We start from the raw sequence: 19,879 nt of genomic DNA on the forward strand, positions 1-19,879 counted from the left end.
TCCCACCCCTTTTTAACTACCCCGAAATCCAAACTACATTAATACACCTATAAAGATATACCATATATACACTTCATGAATATCTATATAAATATATAATTACAAAATAAATATATACTACATACCATATATACACACACTTCATAAATATCTATATAAATAATTACAAAAATAAAAATATATACCATATACACTTCATAAATATCTATATAAATATATAATTACAAAAATAAATATCTACTACATACCTATCCTTGTAACTATGAAGATATAAACTATCCCCATAAATAAATATATACCATATACTAAGTTAGTTCTAATATAACAATCAACCCTATTCTATTTATCCCTCATCATCCTCCGTTAACATACTTCCTCTTCCATGTACTTGTTTAAAATATTTTTTGTACCTTTTTTTAACAGATTTATATTTGCACTTTGTTTTATTTCTGTCTCCAGTCTGTTCCATCAAGTCACCCCACAGCTCGATACGCACATGTTTTTCATATTTGTTTGAACCTTTGGTTTTTTAAAATGTAGGTCTCCCCTTAGATTATATCCCCCCTCTCTCTCACTAAACATTCCTTGTATATTTTTGGCAATAGATTATTTCTTGCTTTGTACATTGTTTGTGCTGTTCTGAATTTGACCAGATCCATAAATTTCAACATGTGTGATTTTACGAATAGTGTGATCTCTGTATAAAATTTTTCCACCCTTCCCTGTATTGCTAGAGACACCAACTGCCAGAACCAAATTCCTTGTGTGTGAGAACATATTTGGCCAATAAACATGATTCTAATTACAAGAAAATCAATAACTCTAAGATTGGAACATGAGACAGTATGTATGTATTAGAATAAAACAACAGGGTGTGATGCAATAGGAAAATAATCAACAACTCGGATTGGAGACTGAGATTGGGGGGGAGGTGTGAATAAAACAACAGGTTGTGCTGTGATGGGATTTGAGACTGTGTGTGTGTGTGTGTGTGTGTGTTCATGCAAGTCCCAAGAGCGAGAACCACACCGGCTCTACAATATTTACCCTGTTCACGGAACACGTGCATTTTAAGAAGACAACAAATATAAAAAGGCCGTCAGTAATATGATATTTAATAATAATTACAATAAAGTTGCTCTCACCTTTGTTTTGTGCCTCGTGTAAATTATGACCTCATGTTTTCCTCCTGCATTTCCTCGCGAGAAGAATAAGAGTGGAGGGCGGGACGGGGGAGCTTGGTAATCACGTCTGAGCTTTTGATTGGCTGCGTAATTCCGAGGCAGCGCACCTGATTGGCTGGACTCAGGCGCTGTTTCCAAAGCATTCTGGGATACAAGACACAGCAACAACAAAGGAACCGAAAGCTGTGTAGAAAGAGTGAATGGTTTCTTAAACGGAATAAAACTCAAAGTCCATTTATCTGGAATTGGTAAGTAAATGTTATATTATCGATTTTGTGATAAAGAGTCGTATCGGTGAACACGCAGAGGTTTGCAGAAACGGGTACCGTATGTGATAACATTTTACCAAATAAAGTATAATTAGCCTGGCTGTGAAGGCTGACTATAGTTTTTAAACTTTTTTCCACAGTTATGCTCCCATATTAATGTCAAGTAAAATTGTATTCTCATACATGCATTTACACTGTGTACACATTATGCACATCATCATTAGGGTGATTTCCTGACTGACAGGAAGCAGCAGGTGAGGATGGGGAGCATCATAAGGGATATTTCAGATATGTTAGGTTTTTTGGTCATAATAATGCACATCATGAAGTGTTTTATTCCTCTTATACCACAGCAACTTGATAACTAGAGCGGCGGCTATAGTTATCGACGCCTCAACGATCTTTTGGCCGTTGCAAAAGTAGAAAAGACAATAGATAGATACAATAGATATAGTAACAATAGATAGATAGATGAGCATTGATACATGAATCCATGCGTTTAGAAGCTCAGGTGACAATTCCATATTTCAATGCAAAATCGCTCGCTGCTAAACTTGGTCTACACAGACTGTGCACTGAATCCATGCAAGCTCTCTCAGCCTGCTGGCGCATCCGCACGTGACGTCACGAATCTGGCTCCAGACTCCCTTGGGATTTTTCCAGATGCGTTTTGTTATTTTATTTTTTTCTGCTGTAGACAGATGGCCTTGTGCAAAATTACCCTTCTGGATGAGTGTGTAAAGGGACATCTCATCTCATTATCTCTAGCCGCTTTATCCTTCTACAGGGTCGCAGGCAAGCTGGAGCCTATCCCAGCTGACTACGGGCGAAAGGCGGGGTACACCCTGGACAAGTCGCCAGGTCATCACAAGGCTGACACATAGACACAGACAATCATTCACATTCACACCTACGGTCAATTTAGAGTCACCAGTTAACCTAACCTGCATGTCTTTGGACTGTGGGGGAAACCGGAGCACCCGGAGGAAACCCACGCGGACACGGGGAGAACATGCAAACTCCACACAGAAAGGCCCTTGCCGGCCCCGGGGCTCGAACCCAGGACCTTCTTGCTGTGAGGCGACAGCGCTAACCACTACACCACCGTGCCGCCCCTGTAAAGGGACATACTTTCATATAAAAAAAACACGAAATTGGTCCAGGATATGCACTTTAAAGCATATACACCAGGCCTTTCAATTACATAATTTAGGCTACACCCTGTATTTCTGAATTTGGGCTTTTTCCGTCGTGGTACAGGGTAATTTGGGCTTTTCGGCATGCGCAAAGTGCTGTTTTCCCAGCGCTCTGTGTTTAAACCTGCTGCTGCTTTTTTAGCTACAAAGTTATGAATAAATAAAGAAATCTATGAATTATTTTTACCTTTATTGCAAAATGTTTACAGCATTAATTCCTCTTGATGTACATGACAGAAATAATTAGAATACAGTTGTTAGTATTTAAAAGATGTGTTGGGGCCTGAGGAGAGCCTGGAGGAAAAGAGCCTGGGAATGAAAAAGCAAGTTCTGCACTGTTGCCATCAAACAGACGAACCTGTAGCAGACCTGCGACACAAAAGGTTTTTCAGTCACATCACAAGAACTGGCCGTGCAATTCACAGGATGTAGTCGGGTAAAATATCTTAGTTTAAATGAAAGGCCAGTGTCTAAGGCCCTGTCCACACGGCAACGGATTCAGGTGAATCCGATAAAATTGTTTATCGTTTCGGCCTGGCGTCCACACGGCACCGGCGTTTTGGGTGCCGCAAAACGAAATCTTTTGAGAACGGGTTCCAGAGTGGAAAGATCTGGCAACGGCGCCGTTGCGAAGTCGTCTGGATGAGTAGAACGGATTTGTTTACGATGACGTCACAACCACATGACTGTGAGTGCTTCACGCCGGGTAGAAGTGTAACGAACTCGATGCGAGTTGTCAACAAATCCTATAACTTGGTTCATGAAACGCGCTTACAAAATATTTTCACTGTGAATATTTATTGTGTAATGGTGCAAAGTGAGAGAGAGAGAGAGAGAGAGAGAGAGAATAGCCCTTAGGGCAGAGTCAATCCCGCCAGTAAAAATAGGGAAAAAAAGGAGCGATCTCACCTCTTCAGATATTGGTTTAAGTCCTACAATACATTCCTCAAAAAGGGCGTAGAAGAACAAATTAATCCATCAGCGTGTAGCATTCAATTTATTCCAGACCATTAAAGACGCCGCCTTCCGCGTAGAATCATACGTCATCCTCGCCGCCATATTGGATAGGTCAAAGCGGAGAATAAAGATGCCTCATTCATGTGCTGCGTTTAACTGTACCAACAGGTTTACAGTCCAAACGAGATCACATGGGATTACCTTTCACAGGTGAGACTGGAAAAATACTTTTCATTGTATTTGGTCATTATAATGTAATTTTACGAACAGATTTTTCTGACTTTGTGGCTAATATGAAGTCTCACTCATAAGTTTATGCGCATGCGTCCTTACTACTTCTATTGTTCTGGTGTCTCCGAAGGGACCGTCTTACAGCGCCCCTAGAGGTGTGGCATGTGTATTGCATTGTTTTCAGCAAGCGTTGCGTTGCCATATGTACCTGATATTTTACTGATCCGTTGCCCATGTGGACGCGATATTTTTTTTAATAACATCTCGTTGCCGTTGTCGTGTGGATGTAGCCTAAGACTATCATCAACAAGAGGACCAAACTCCAAGTCACTGATTCCAGCCACGCTTACACAACCGTGTGTATTTAAGATGCAAGCTGTATCTATATCTTAAATACACACAGTTGTGTCCCGAATAGCTCTCTTTTATTCAGTCTTTACCTGATTTAAATCATATGACACTAGGTATCAGAGAGATATTGCAGTTGAGGTCAGATAATGTGGGATATAGAGCTATTTTTAGGTTTTTTTAATGATACAGGAATTATTAGGAGAATTTAGCACAATAGGGTGTGAAACATTCTGGTTCACACTCCAGTCCAGAAGGTGGCAGTAATGCACCTAAAAGCTGTTTTCCAACCTCTATAAAACAATATAAAAGAAGATTTCGTCACTGTCAGATCAAAACCTGCTCTGTGACAATTTAGGTCAATTCTCAAGGATGATTTTTTTTGCAATTTACGCTAATATAATGCTGCAATTAGCTATTTTGATGGATATTTAACTGGCCAAGCTAATAATAGAACAACTTTTACTGGCTTCTCAGCTTATTATCTCAGTTTTATTCAGTTTTTTACGTCCCCTGTAAAAAAGGAAAAATGTCACATAGCAGGTTTTGACCTGATAGCGACGATTTACCTAATATGGAAATCCCGCTCTGGTCATTGGTACTCGAGTCTCGTTCCTCCACAAACTCATGGCGTGCCGATCGCCGTTGATGGAGAATTCATGCTCTGCGCGAGGCTTATGGCAAGTTCGACGAACCTGGAACAGCATGGGAACGCAGGGATCGAAACGGGCGGTCGCCCACTCACCAACGCGAGTTGGAAAGGGTACGGGCGACTAGTGACAACATGTACTCGACCGAGTGGGCGACTGGCTCGCCACGCTATATATATCAAACTACTCACTGCCTCAATGGTTTCTATCAACGATTCTCGCCCATTTTAAGCAGAACTTGGTCTATTTTACCGTTTTTTACGATAATTTCAATAGATTTTGTGAGACACTTGTCAAGTTGGCATAGACGCGGGCGCCGCCATATTGTTTACGTGCGCAGTATACACCGCTACATGCAGCATGGCTGCGCGAAGTTTCGTTTCTTCCCGTTCATTTTCGTTGCTGCCCGTGAAGACAAATGTAACTTGAACCGCTATTGGTCAGATAGATTAGACCCCCGCGAAGTTTAAAAGTCCTTGGCTTGACATTTCTGACAGCTATCAAAACAAACGGATATCGCTCAACAAGCATGATGAGCCAGAGCAGCCTGCAGGTGATGAGAGGGAGTAGTCTATGTGGCAGGAGATGCAGAGCCCCAGGAGAGACAGAATGAGGAGGTGGAAGATGAAGATGACGAGGAGGCGCAGCATGATGTGGTGTATGACCCAATAGATGATGATGATGATGATGATCTGGATGAGGGTTTCGAAGATTGTGATGATAATGAGATGACTGAGGAAGAAGTTTATAGACAGTTGAAATTGATCACTCATGTATAATATGGTTGTATTATAGGAATAAATATATAAAATCGGCTTGAAATTTGTAATTATAAATATGGACCAGTGCTACTCCATTCGGACCAGTACCTCTGAGAGGCACTGGTCCAAATGGACTAGTGCTCCCAAATTCCCGTTTCGATCCCTGGAACGGTGCGGAGTTTGTGTCAGTTCCAAAAAATACATGCTAATTCTCGCTAATTTTGTTGTTTGTAAAGAAGAAAGCCAAGACATTGGGTTTTATGCAGCCAAGTTTATTTAATCAACATTTCGTTTTTTTGTTTTTTAACTCTTGGTAGCATATTTTGGGCGCTTGACCTTAATTTGGGTGCCTACGACATTATCCATCACACGGCCATCCTTAAAAAAAATCCGTTTCCTGTCCACCGGGTGAGCAAAAAAATTTTCAGTCGGGAGGGAGGGATTTTTTTTTTTTTTAAATATATGGATGGATAAGAAATCGCAATGCTGTGTTTGCTTTTTCTTTCAGTACTTTATTACAAAAGCAGACACATTTAATAAAATGACAGTTTAATCAACTGAAACTTGTACAAAAACTTTAAGTTAGCATTTTAAATGCTGACTGCAACATTTGCAAAACTTTTACAAAGGTACTTAAAATGTCCGACACACGGACTTTTTGTAGTTCTAAATCGACCGTTAGGCCTAGTTCGGATGAAATTACACTATTAAAATGATCACTGAATGATTTGTTTTTCTGAATCTTTACTATTTTGTTGTTCACTAGAATACCATTTCATACTTAAGCAAATGTTTGAAAACTCCAGATCTCCTTCCTTCATGGTGGCTGCCATTTTTTTGTGCCACACGGCGCATGCGCAGAGCTGATTCAATTCTATATTCTGCGCGGAATGCAGGGCTTTCCACAAGCGCCGGCTGCCGGCCATACAATTGAGTCCAGTCGGCTACTTTAATGACTATTTTTGTAGCCCACAGGCTCTAAATATTAATTTTCGATTTTAATAAAATTAAATGTTTATCTAACGGACTGACAATAATGTCAAACTGAACCCCACTCATTTAAGTTGTGATTCGCGCTGTTTGTACCGATAATAACCACAAATTCCCCGCCGACTTCGTTGATCCAGGGAGAGTAACTCATCCGTGGCCCCGACATGCGGTGTGTGTGCGCGCGCGCACTCAGCGGAGGCAGTAGTGTGTCAGGGCTGTCGGAGGGAACAGAAGCAGAGATAACGCTTATTTTGTCTCCGGTAAACCAGTCTTCTCTCGTTCAATTACGTGCTGGCATCAAAAGACACCGTTGGTTGTAAATGAAACCAAGCTGAGTGGTTGGAGTGTATTTTCATACACAAATGGAGAAATGTTCGCTGAGTGTTTAATTGTGTAGCCACCACTGCAGACCGTTGTCGTTGTTAATTCATAGCATGCTCAGCTGCGTGAACGTGTCATGCACCGAAAATAAGAGATTTACAAGCCAGGAACGCCTCATGATGCAATATGCAAGAAAAGAAAGAAGATTTACTGCCATTTTACTTTGTATTTGAGTAAAGTGAATAAATAAATGGTCTGTGGAAAATACATTTAATCCTGGGAACTGCGTGCACAGGAGTTTATTTTGTGAAATAACCCTAACCCCCCCTGGGTTGGCTACTTATTTGTCATGGCTGGCTAGTATAAGCCTTAGTGGAAAGCCCTGGGAATGTGTAAATGTCAAGTTCGATTTTAGATTTACGAACCCGAAAAAAATGTCGAAAAACCGGCGTTTAAAAAAAAAAAAATTTCACCTGCACAAACGGCACTCACCTGGCCAGTGGACCGGAAACAGAACATTTTTTAATAAAGGCCCAGGCTTCATGTAATTGAAAGCCCTGTACGCAGAACCATGGCCTCACTTTTTGCTTATAAATGCCTTGAGATCTCAAGAATGGCACAGGAATAGTTTTAAGCATTAACAATAAATCTAATATAGTAATTTTTATGATTAAAGTGATTTATATAGGTAGTGGTCTGAGTGAATGACCTTGACGTCCATGACGTCACAGCAGGAAGTCTATCGGTCTCCTCGCCATTTCCACTATACTAAAACACAAAGCTGACTGCAACTCCAATCCTCCATTTTGAGCTAATTTATCGCCATGCCATACAGATGTGTTGCTGGCGGGTGCAGTACCAACAATTAAGGAGAGACGAAGTGGTCTCTCCTCTGCTCTGCACATTTTACTGAGGACTCGTACGAAACCTCTGATCTGTTGAGGAATGTTGGCTATAAGCCCGTATTGAAAGAGGGTGCAGTACCAACAATTAAGAAGAGAAGACTACAAGAAAAGGAAAGTAAGTTCAGTTGTCCCAGTTCTCCAGGAGTGTGAGCTGAGCAGTAATGGCGGAGTACTCAGTATGGAGAATGAGTGGCTCAGTCGTCAGACTTCTCATGGATATGCTCTTTTTTCTTTTCTTCCCCCCCGGATATGCTTGCCTCAGCAGCAATATCTTGCCCTTACGTGGAAGAAGCAAATGAACAAAGAACTGAAAGTCAAATTGTTTCAAAACAATCGGCCACAAGATCGGCCTTCAAAAGCAAGAACGCAGACGAGAGATCCGACTCTCGTTTGGCTACATAACCAAAACACTCGTTGTTTACCTGCATGTAGATTAATCCATGTAACTTGTATTGTGTGTTTGTTACCAGTATAAGATTTAATTTGCTTCAGAATGTGATTGTCTCAGTTCATCTGATTATTTAATTAGCCTTTTACATTTTATCAGTGAAAATGCATGCATGTTACATAAGTTATAACACCTATCCTGTTTTAATGAGAGTCACATGAGACTCTCAGTTCAATTCCATCCAATTCTCTAGACGGCTTTGTTCTCTGGCTTTATTTCATAAGGTGTGGGCCTCCGTGGCCGAAGTGTTACTATCGGATTCACTTTCCGATGGTTCGAACTGATACGGTTCTACGTGTGTAGCAGTAGCATGTACACACACTCCAATTTCAGGACTATCACAGTCACATGTATTACTATCTGAGGAATCCGAAGACTCTCCAATAAATCTGAACGAAGAGGTCATTGCAACCACTCTCGCCTGCCGAGTCTGGCTTTGGTCGATAGCACCGGTTACCGCTCTGACGTCACCCACTCAAGGCTGGCTGGCTCAGCGGGGCAGCTCGAATGCCAACTTTGCGGTCGAGTTTAACTCTCAAAAATATATATATATATAATATATTTATTCCCAATTATGCAACATACAAGAGTCAAGGATGGAGATACTATCCACTCAGAAATGTATTTAAAAATAAAGGTTCTGCGTATCTCCTTTAAAATGTGTGTGTGTGTGGGGGGGGGGGGGGGGAGTGGAATTTTCCAGGGGAGCCCCTCCCCCTTGATATAATGGTAGAGGAAACACTGAAATGCATTAGTATATTTTATACCACAGCTATTGTATTCTCGTAATCTGATGATCAGAAGGTAATTCATTTTTATTATACCGCAGCGAAACTTAACTTAATGCCTGAATCCGATTGGTCGGACGGTGTGCATTATTTTTCTTTTACAGAAGCTCTGATGGTATTTTCAGCTGTAACATGAACAATAGATTTAATATTAATGTGCTCATTCTAATACATTATTGTTTCTATAGTAACAGCTCACACCCAAGGACTTGTATGGCGAACACGCCACATAATCTAAGACTAATAATAAATGTCTCATTATCTCTAGCCGCTTTATCCTGTTCTACAGGGTCACAGGCAAGCTGGAGCCTATCCCAGCTGACTACGAGCGAAAGGCGGGGTACACCCTGGACAAGTCACCAGGTCAGGATTTAAAAAAAAAAAAATAAATATGTGCTGTTATTTCACAAAGACATGTATAACTGTGATGTGATGATGTTTTTAGGAGACATTTATGTAACGTTTATGGAAGGAGTCTTGGTGATACTGTACATGCTGTGTAATAGGCATAGTTTACCGGGGGGGACTGGTGAGGGAATGACTTTATCACAGCCCTAACATAGGTGATAATAATAATGCTGGCGTCAGACCGTAAGATATTTTGTCTTTCATGATGAAAGACCATGTCGATAATAGTGCCATAAATTCTTGCCTTGACTCGGTCAGGAGATTGGCAACACTACAAATTTGACCCTGATCAGTCATCATTCATGTCCGGGCATGTTGTCAAGAAGGAGAGTCAAGAAATTGTCAGTCGTAGCTGTAAAGTAACATGTCATGTCATAGGAGTCGTCAAAATAGGTGAGAAAATACAAAAATATTCTGACATGCGAGACTTTTTGTCAGGGTGTTGTGGGGCAGCCCAGATACGACAGTGCTGTTCTTCGATTATGCCACACTACAAGGTCTATTTGTCATTCCCGACGTTCATAATCGGGCCTGACGCTGGAAATTTGTCAGCCACAACAAAATCATGTCAAAATCTGGTTGAATTTGTGTAGTCTCCACGACATTAAACCTAACCATCAACCACTGAAAAAGAGCAGTGTGTCATTCATTAATAAATTAAACAGTACGGGGCATGGCGACATGTATAGCCCCACCCCAACTGTAACCCTTGGGCGAGGGGGCTACACATGCCCCGCCTTGTTCTCCGGGCTGCAACTGGGTGTACTCGATTCATGTCGCTGTTTGTAAAAACACAAAATGCAAAAGGCGCTCTCTAGAGGTTTGTTTATTCTGGGCTACTGGAGATGCATGGTGGCGCAACATTACCAGCCTCCGTGGAAGTGGACCCGTGCTCTATGTAGATTTAAAGGACTCATTCGAAGCTTACGAAAACAACGAGGTCATAGTTACATGTAATTATACAGGAATGAAAACGTACTTATGAATACCGTATTCCATTTCTGCTAATAGAGTCCTCCTTAATTAGGCTTGTTGGAATTTAAGTATTATATTTTAAGATAAATGCCAGCAGATAGAGCTTGAAAATACCTTTCCACATTTTTGTAAAAAAAGTGACAGCAAAATTAACTTCGTTAAATGGCATAGATTTTGTTGTGGATTCCTCAGATAGTAATACATGTGACTGTGATAGTCCTGAAATTGGAGTGTGTGTACATGCTACTGCTACACACGTAGACCCGTATCCATTCGAACCATCGGAAAGTGAATCCGATAGTAACACGTCGGCCACGGAGGCCCACACCTTATGAAATAAAGCCAGAGAACAAAGCCGTCTAGAGAATTGGATGGAATTGAACTGACAATCTCATGTGACCCTCATTAAAACAGGATAGGTGTTATAACTTGTGCAACATGCATGCATTTTCACTGATAAAACGTAAAAGGCTAATTAAATAATCAGATGAACTGAGACAATCACATTCTGAAGCAAATTAAATAATCTTATACTGGTAACTTAAACACACAATACAAGTTACATGGATTAATCTAAATGCAGGTAAACAGTGAGTGTTGTTTTTGTTATGTAGCCAAACGAGAGTCGGATCTCTCGTCTGTGTTCTTGCTTTTGAAGGCCGATCTTGTGGCCGATTGTTTTGAAACTATTTGACTTTCAGTTCTTTGTTCATTTGCTTCTTTCACGTAAGGGCAAGATATTGCTGCTGAGCCAAGCATATCTGGGGGAAGAAAAGAAAAAAAGAGCATATCCATGAGAAGTCTGACGACTGAGCCACTCATTCTCCATACTGAGTACTCCACCATTACTGCTCAGCTCACACTCCTGGAGAACTGGTGCAACCAAACTTACTTTCCTTTTCTTGTAGTCTTCTCTTCTTAATTGTTGGTACTGCACCCTCTTTCAATACGGGCTTATAGCTAACACTCCTCAACAAATCAGAGGTTTCATACGAGTCCTCAGTAAAATGTGCAGAGCAGAGGAGAGACCACTTCGTAGGCACCCAATCCATGAATTTCTCGCAAAACGCGTCCAAATCTTTGCAGTTTGAACATTCTTGGGCCATGAATGCAACATAAATCCACCTTCTGTCATGTTGCTGCACCCGCCAGCAACACATCTGCATGGCATGGCGATAAATTAGCTCAAAATGGAGGATTGGAGTTGCAGTCAGCTCTGTGTTTTAGTGAAAATGGCGAGGAGACCGATAGACTTCCTGCTGTGACGTCATGGACGTCAAGGTCATTCACTCAGACATATATATAAATCTATATAAATATATATAAACCTATATAAATCATTTTAATCGTAAAAATTACTATATTAGATTTATTGTTAACGCTTAAAACTATTCCTCTGCCATTCTTGAGGTCTCAAGGCATTTATAAGCAAAAAGTGAGGCCATGGTTCTGCGTACAGGCCTTTCATTTACATGAAACCTGCGATGGATAATGTCGTAGGCACCCAAAGTAAGGTCAAGCGTCCAAAATATGCTACCAAGAGTTTAAAAAAAAAACCGATATGTTGATTAAATAAACTTGGCTGCATAAAACCCAATGTCTTGGCTTTCTTCTTTAAAAACAACAAAATTAGCGAGAATTAGCATGTATTTCTCGGAATTGACACAAACTCCGCACCGTTCCCATGGTGTTCCGGGTTCGTCGAACTCGCCGTAAGCCTCGCGCAGAGCACGAATTCTCCATCAACGGCGATGGGCACGCCATGAGTTTGTGGAGGAACAAGACTCGAGTACCAATGACCAGAGCGGGATTTCCATATTGGGTAAATCTTCTTCTTCTTTCTCCTTCTTTTATATTGTTTTATGGTGGTTGGAAAACAGCTTTTAGGTGCATTACCACCACCTTCTGGACTGGAGTGTGAACCAGAATGTTTCACACCCTATTGTGCTAAATTCTCCTAATAATTCCTGTATCATTAAAAAAAAACTAAAAATAGCTCTATATCCCACATTATCTGACCTCAACTGCAATATCTCTCTGATACCTAGTGTCATATGATTTTAAATCAGGTAAAAGACTGAATAAAAGAGAGCTATTCGGGACACAACAGCTTGCATCTTAAATACACACGGTTGTGTAAGTGTGGCTGGAATCAGTGACTTGGAGTTTGGTCCTCTTGTTGATGATAGTCTTAGACACTGGCCTTTCATTTAAACTAAGATCTTTTACCCGACTACATCCTGTGAATTGCACGGCCAGTTCTTGTGATGTGACTGAAAAACCTTTTGTGTCGCAGGTCTGCTACAGGTTTGTCTGTTTGATGGCAACAGTGCAGAACTTGCTTTTTCATTCCCAGGCTTTTCCTCCAGGCTCTCCTCAGGCCCCAACACATCTTTTAAATACTAACAACTGTATTCTAATTATTTCTGTCATGTACATCAAGAGGAATTAATGCTGTAAACATTTTGCAATAAAGGTAAAAATAATTCATAGATTTCTTTATTTATTCATAACTTTGTAGCTAAAAAAGCAGCAGCAGGTTTAAACACAGAGCGCTGGGAAAACAGCACTTTGCGCATGCCGAAAAGCCCAAATTACCCTGTACCACGACGGAAAAAGCCCAAATTCAGAAATACAGGGTGTAGCCTAAATTATGTAATTGAAAGGCCTGGTGTATATGCTTTAAAGTGCATATCCTGGACCAATTTCGTGGGTTTTTTTATATGAAAGTATGTCCCTTTACACACTCATCCAGAAGGGTAATTTTGCACAAGGCCATCTGTCTACAGCAGAAAAAAATAAAATAACAAAACGCATCTGGAAAAATCCCAAGGGAGTCTGGAGCCAGATTCGTGATGTCACGTGCGGATGCGCCAGCAGGCTGAGAGAGCTTGCATGGATTCAGTGCACAGTCTGTGTAGACCAAGTTTAGCAGCGAGCGATTTTGCATTGAAATATGGAATTGTCACCTGAGCTTCTAAACCCATGGATTCATGTATCAATGCTCTATCTATCTATCTATCTATCTATCTATCTATCTATCTATCTATCTATCTATCTATCTATCTATCTATCTATCTATCTATCTATCTATCTATCTATTCACCTATTCACGCTCCTACCATCTGGCAGACGCTACAGGAGTGTGAAAGCAAGGACTACTAGACTGACAAACAGTTTTTTTACCCCCCGGCCATCAGGCTTTTGAACCACGGATTATAATCACCATCTACCTCTAAATTTCCATCAGGCTTTGAACCACGGATTATATTAGCAATTTTGCACAAGACATTGCACAGTATATCTACCTCTATGTTTGCACATTGTTTGTTTGCCTCTCCCTTTTTTTTTTTAAATGTTATCTTCATTTTTCATTCTACTTTTATATTTTGCATTCCATATGCACTTTATATTTCATATATATATATATATATATATATATATATATATATATATATATATATATATATATATATATATATATATGAGTGATTCCACGCTTATGGGTACTGAAATGGAGACATGAACTTTTATTTTTAAAAATTCACCTAAAACCATTTATTTTTTTTACCATCAGGTCACAAAACGTAATCTTGAATGAATGATATGTTAAAAGATAACTTTTTAATTTTCTGAGATGTAATAAAATGCCAAAGTCAGAACGTAACAGAAGTGTTGTGGACATATATATTCTCAATTTTAACAATGTAGAATTACTTTTTGAAACATAGGAAGGTGATGTTTTAGCAAATATAATTAATAAACGTGTGTAGTAGAATAAACATACACATTCTTTCAATAAGATTAACATGGTATATAGCTAGATTGTAATTAATTTGTAACAGATGCGAGATGGACAATCGTAACAGAAGTAATGTAACCGACATCATTTTGGAACTCATAGGCTTGACTTTGGCATATAAATATGTTTTTATTACATCTCAGAAAATTAAAGTTATCTTTTAACATATCATTCATTAAAGATTACATGTTTTGTGACCTGATGGTAAAAAAAGAAATGGTTTTAGGTGAATAAGTTCATGTCCCCATTTCAGTACCCATAAGCGTGGAATCACTCATATATATATATATATATATAATGTATATGTCTTTTTATATTGGTAAGCATAGTTTGGTCGGGCAGTTGCAAAATAAGAATTTCATTACCCAATAATAAACCGCTGTGTCTGTTATTGTGTATATGACAAATAAACATCTTGAATCTATTGTTACATAAATCATTTTTTCTAATTACTATTATGTATTTATATATTTCTTCATTTAGAAGAGTACTGGCTACTGTAGGAGAAAGATTTCATAAGCTACACACATGGAATCGGCTAAGCAGGGTTGTATATACATTTAATGTGTTTGACAGGTCCCAAGATCTCAAGCCCTGACACGCATATCCCTTGATACATGTGAAGTAAGTGTATTATCACCCAGCGCTTTCGTGTTGTTTACTTTTGTGTGTGTCAATAAATAACATTATCCATGTACCACACAAACACAGGAACACCTAATTTAGAGTATAATCTCTCTTATTTCGTACCCTGGCAACAGTCAACTTGTGAATCGCCGATTTTCTTAGTCTTTTTCTCGGCTCTGCTTGGTCCTCGGCTTTCGGGTGCCTCGCACGAAGCGCTCCCATTTCTCTCTCATTGTCCGGTCTTTTGGGAAACGATGAGTACTAATCCCATCAAGATTGGTGTTGCTACACCCTCCTACGATACATCTGTTAACCATTTTAATAATTACGTGATAACGTTGAAGAAATTTGCAGAAAACCACCAGGTCGTTTTCTCATAAACAAACCAGCGCTGACGTAGGATTCAGAAGGCGGCGTCCCGCACGTGACGTCAGAAAAATCAATGTTTACCGGGAAATCCAAATGGCAAGTTTTTTCAGAGACGGACCAATTCGCCTCAAATGGCTCGATTTCAACTGAATTTTTCTGGTATTGCGCAAGGTAAAAAACAATTGCACAAAATGCAAAACGTGACAGATATTTGACCAAAGTTTAGTATAAAATAGGAGAATTACATTGATCTTGCTCCTGAATTTACCCGTGATATGCACTTTAAGGTCCAAAAAAGAAAAAAAACCCAGGGGTGCAGGCAGTAGGACCACGCAGAAACAGCACCTGCTCAAGCTGCTGGTTCCCCGTCCAATTCACTGTCCTCTCGTGTGCTCAAAAACGATTTGATTCAAACAATAGTTAGCAATGTCAGAACCCCCGAAGTAGCCAAAGATGGAGGACATACAACTTTTTTTTTCCAAAAAAAAAGTGTGATTAAGTTAGTTAATGTTATGTTACGAATATTCATAGTGAGATCATGCTGGAATATGATCTCACTTTGTAAACATCTTCAAGTTAGCTAGTTATCTTCAAGTTCTATTGTAATAAAAATGTTATTGTAAATACTTGTTTAAAAAAATATTTGTCAAAGAAATGTTCTATTGTAAAACAAATTGTTGTAAAGTAATTATTCTCTTGTTAAATAAAAAGAGTTCTTTTGTGAAAATTGTTCTAATTATTGTTTTAAAATAAATGTGAAGACTTAAATGTGACTTCTTTAATTGTTTGTCTTGGTGCAAATGCTCTGTAATAGGAGCCGTGGGGAGGGGTCCTGCAGGTGACCATCTTCATCCAAAAAAAAAAAAATTAACTTGGGGGAAACACTTTATTTTATATTTACGATGCATTTTTTAATATCCCAAGGACTCAAAAGAAATCACAATGAAATCTTACTGCACTTTTTTCTAGGTAAGCGTACCCATTAAGCCCACCAAAATCTAAATTTCTTTATTTTTCATCCATATTCACACAATGTTTTAGTGAAATGATTTGCTAAATAGTAAGATTTACCTCTCATCTCAATGCTTATTGATGAGTTGATGTGAATTTCAAAATACACGATTAAGATATTTTATGGCCCTTTTCCACTACCCTTTTTCAGCTCACTTCAGCTCGCTTCAGCTCACTTCAGCCCGACACGGCTCGCGTTTCGACTACCAAAAAACAGCACGACTCAGCTCGCTTCAGCCCTGCTTAGCCCCTAAAACTCGCACCGTTTTGGAGTAGGGCTGAAGCGAGCCAAACCGAGCCGAGTGAGGCTGGGGGCATGAGGAGACACTCCCCTGTGCACTGACTGGTGAGGAGGAGTGTCCTCACATGCCCACACACGCCCCGCGAGCGCGCTGGGATCTGTAAACACCGTAAACCCGGAAGGAGAAGAATTACGAGAATTATGAAGCCTTATGCGCCTCGCCTCATCTATACGCTCTTGCCAGTATCTGTTGGCGTTGTCGGTGACAACAAGCCACAGCACCAAGACCAGCAACACTAACGACTCCATGTCCTCCATGTTTATTGTTTACTATCCGGGTCGTGAGACTACCGCTTAAAAGATCACTGATGTCACTGTTTGCGCTGCTTAACGACATCACGTGACGTCCACCCACTTTCGCTAACTCCACCCAATGTGTCCACCCACTTCCAGCCAGCACGGTTCAGCGCGGTTGTAGTCGAAATGCAACTCCAACAGCCCCGCTCAGCTCGACTCAGCACGGCACGGCTCAGCCCAACTCAGCCGCGTTTGTAGTGGAAAAGCGGCATTAGTAAAAAAGTCAAAAGTCTGGCTGGGCTTAAAGGGTACCATCGGTACCCTTTAAGCCCACTTGTGTTCCTAATAAGCCCACTTCAACATATTTCATAGAATAATGTTGTTTAATGAAATATAAATATATCAATACATGAAATAACAATGAAAGTGTGCTGTAAACATTCTTTTTCATAAATATGAACATCTGATCAATTGACAAACATGACAAAACAACACAGAACAATGAATCATTTCGTCTAATTTTGTTTCATTTCAGGCAAGCAGATCAGCGAGCGGATTTGATCATCTTAAGTTTTTGTTTGTATACATTTTCCACCTCAGTGTAGTTGCTGAGGTAGAATGGGCCAGCTCCCACTAGGTTTGCCTTGCACAGTATGAACTTTTTTTTTCCACATCTTCAACCTTCTCCCTTGAAGGGAGATGGTGCTGCTTGTAGCACTGCCCCTTTTGCCTTGCATTTGCTAGCTGTAGTTTGCATACATTTCAATGGGTGGTACCATTTAAGCCCACCTGTACAAAACGCTAATTTATGTAAACACACAACTAAACAGGGCCTTTTATGATACATATATTTAAATATCAATGTTAAACAAATCATAAAATGGTCACTATTTCTATCTAACAACTTTAACTGTTCTGCTGGAGAAGGATTAGCAACACTAGCGTTTTTTTCGAGAGGTTAGCTACTTTTGCAAGCTCACAAAACTCATCTTTTCATTAAAAGAGAAAATATATAATTTAAGAAAACATCGTTTTTTTCAATAAAAATCAGCACATTTGCCTCTTATTTGACATAATATCAATATACTTACCAAAGATGTAGTTGAAAATTGGGGATTTCTAACAGGTTGCAAAAGTGCAAAGTTTTTCTGTGTCTTCTCATCAGTTGTCCTGGGACTGTATACACATGGGCGGGGCTAATTCAACCATACAAAATGTTATTGGTATGCAATAAAAAACACTTCGTAAAGAACAAATTATTTAATTGAATGAAGTAACTTTTGCCAAAAATAAAAGTTTTCCTTTTTTGTAATTTGACCTCAAAGTTGAAAGTGGGCTTAAATGGTACATGGGCTTATTGGGTACGCTAAAACTTTTCCTTGTATGCGTTCCCCTTTGTCTAAATTTCATCTCCTTTTCACCAGGGATGGATGGTTCTCATCAAGAATTATCAAATACCGAGGAACCTGAGACACCAGATAAGAGTGGTCCATCTTCCCAGCACGTCGGCACAGGGATGGATAAGAAAAATGCTGTGCTCGACAAGAGAAAAGCAACCAAGAAAAGGAAGGCAGATTCACTCAGAGATGAGAAGAGCGAGACAAAGAAGAAAAAGAAGAAGAAGAAGAAGAAGCTCCAACGAGTTCAAAGACCCAATTACACTGTACAGCATGGTGAAGATATGCTTCTGATTATATCAAATGTTAGCCAGATTGATAGTGTTTGGAAACCTAAGCGAAAAGGTTGCAAGAGGAAAAAGGCCAAAACAAAGAGCACATCAGTGAGGAGGAAGAAAGAACTGACAAAACCTAGAGTCTCTAAAGTCACTGAAGAAGTTTTAGGCAATGATGCTGATTTGGAGGAATCAGAGCCTGCTTTGAGCTTTGACTGGGGACAAAGGATGCCAATGGAAGTGTTGGTAAAGATCTTTGAACTGGTCGTTCTTCAAGATGGTGCCATACCGTTTCTCTGCAGGTGAGCTCTGCTTTTTGTGAGACGATGGCTTTTCAAAACTATTGTACATTAATGGCAATATGTATGACAGGCAGTGTTGTAGTCAAGTCACTAAACCTCGAGTTCGAGTCCAGTCTCGAGTCCCCAGTGTTCAAGTCCAAGTGAAGTCCAAGTCATTAAAAAAATTTTCGAGTCGAGTCTGAGAACAAGACTCCAACTACACCATTTGACGGTGGTTGTTTCAGCACCATTAACATTAATTTGCTCCTGAACATGACGTATGAACAGGTGAATGTGCTTCTCTTTGTCAGGGAGTGTGAAGTATTCTGTCAGAGATGGTTGGGAGACGGATGTAAGTGCAGAAGATGTGTTTATTAATGCAAGTGGAGATGGTAAACAATCCAGAATGGCAGGCAAAATTGTAAAAGTGAAACGGGCAATAGGTCGAGCAAGGCACAAACGAGCTATCGTACCGGTAGACTCGGCAGTAGGGCTGTAACGATACACCCAGCTCACGATTCGATTCGTATCGCAATTTTTGACCCACGATTCGATACACCCACGATTTTTTTTTTAATGTTTTTTTTAAAGTAGTAAATTTGATTTATTAACATTTACTTACTTACTTACATTAACTATTTAATAACAAATAATTCAGACCACTGCAGAGAATGAGTAATATGTATGCAAAAATGAACAAATGTAAATCCAAAGATTGTTTTATTTCTCAAAATAATACTGTTGAGCCGGAAGCTCTATTTTTTCGGTTCTGAAAAAGTCATTTTTCCAAATCGTGTAAATCCGTTAAGATTTTTTTTGGGGGGGGGGGTGGCTCTCTCACTGTCTCACTCTCATAGGGCCAATGATTTTCTGTGATCGCGGAAAACAGATGGAAATTACGGAATTTTTATAGTGAAACATTGCTCGCGTGTCAAAATGTAACTGCCGCAGAAGGCTTCCGCCCAAGCAGACATGCCTTCAGTGTTGCCAGATATTGCTAACGTTTTCCACCCCAAAATATGTTCAAAACCAGCCAAAAAGCACCTAAACCCGCCCAATCTGGCAACACTGCATGCCTTTCCGGTCAAGTGATTGTGATTGGCTTGTGGCACACCTAGCCAGCCAATGAGCTGCTTGTTTACAGATTC

At 39.9% G+C, this 19,879-nt stretch overlaps 2 protein-coding genes across 5 annotated transcripts in view; one reads left to right on the forward strand and one right to left on the reverse strand.

Annotated features, from left to right (window-relative positions):
- Positions 1–1,215, reverse strand: part of slc52a2 (solute carrier family 52 member 2) — a 44,330-nt gene extending 43,115 nt beyond the window's left edge. For 2 of the 3 annotated variants that reach the window (XM_060942670.1, XM_060942669.1), the window contains exon 1: positions 1,146–1,212. The gene's annotated coding sequence lies outside the window, so the exon portion shown is untranslated. Of the gene's footprint in view, positions 1–1,145 lie in introns of all 3 variants that reach the window. The other variant, XM_060942672.1, reaches the window with a different exon arrangement.
- Positions 1,216–1,326: 111 nt separating this feature from the next.
- The window catches only part of fbxl6 (F-box and leucine-rich repeat protein 6), a 40,370-nt gene continuing 21,817 nt past the window's right edge, over positions 1,327–19,879 (forward strand). Inside the window, exons 1-3 of one of the 2 annotated variants that reach the window (XM_060942681.1) lie at positions 1,327–1,432; positions 14,810–14,857; positions 18,203–18,752. In XM_060942681.1, coding sequence (XP_060798664.1) covers positions 18,205–18,752 — 548 coding nt within the window. In that variant the 5' untranslated portion in view covers positions 1,327–1,432; positions 14,810–14,857; positions 18,203–18,204. The remainder of the gene's footprint in view (positions 1,433–14,809; positions 14,858–18,202; positions 18,753–19,879) is intronic. The other variant, XM_060942682.1, reaches the window with a different exon arrangement.

Source organism: Neoarius graeffei, chromosome 16 (assembly GCF_027579695.1).
Source record: "Neoarius graeffei isolate fNeoGra1 chromosome 16, fNeoGra1.pri, whole genome shotgun sequence".
NCBI classification, from domain to species: domain Eukaryota; kingdom Metazoa; phylum Chordata; class Actinopteri; order Siluriformes; family Ariidae; genus Neoarius; species Neoarius graeffei.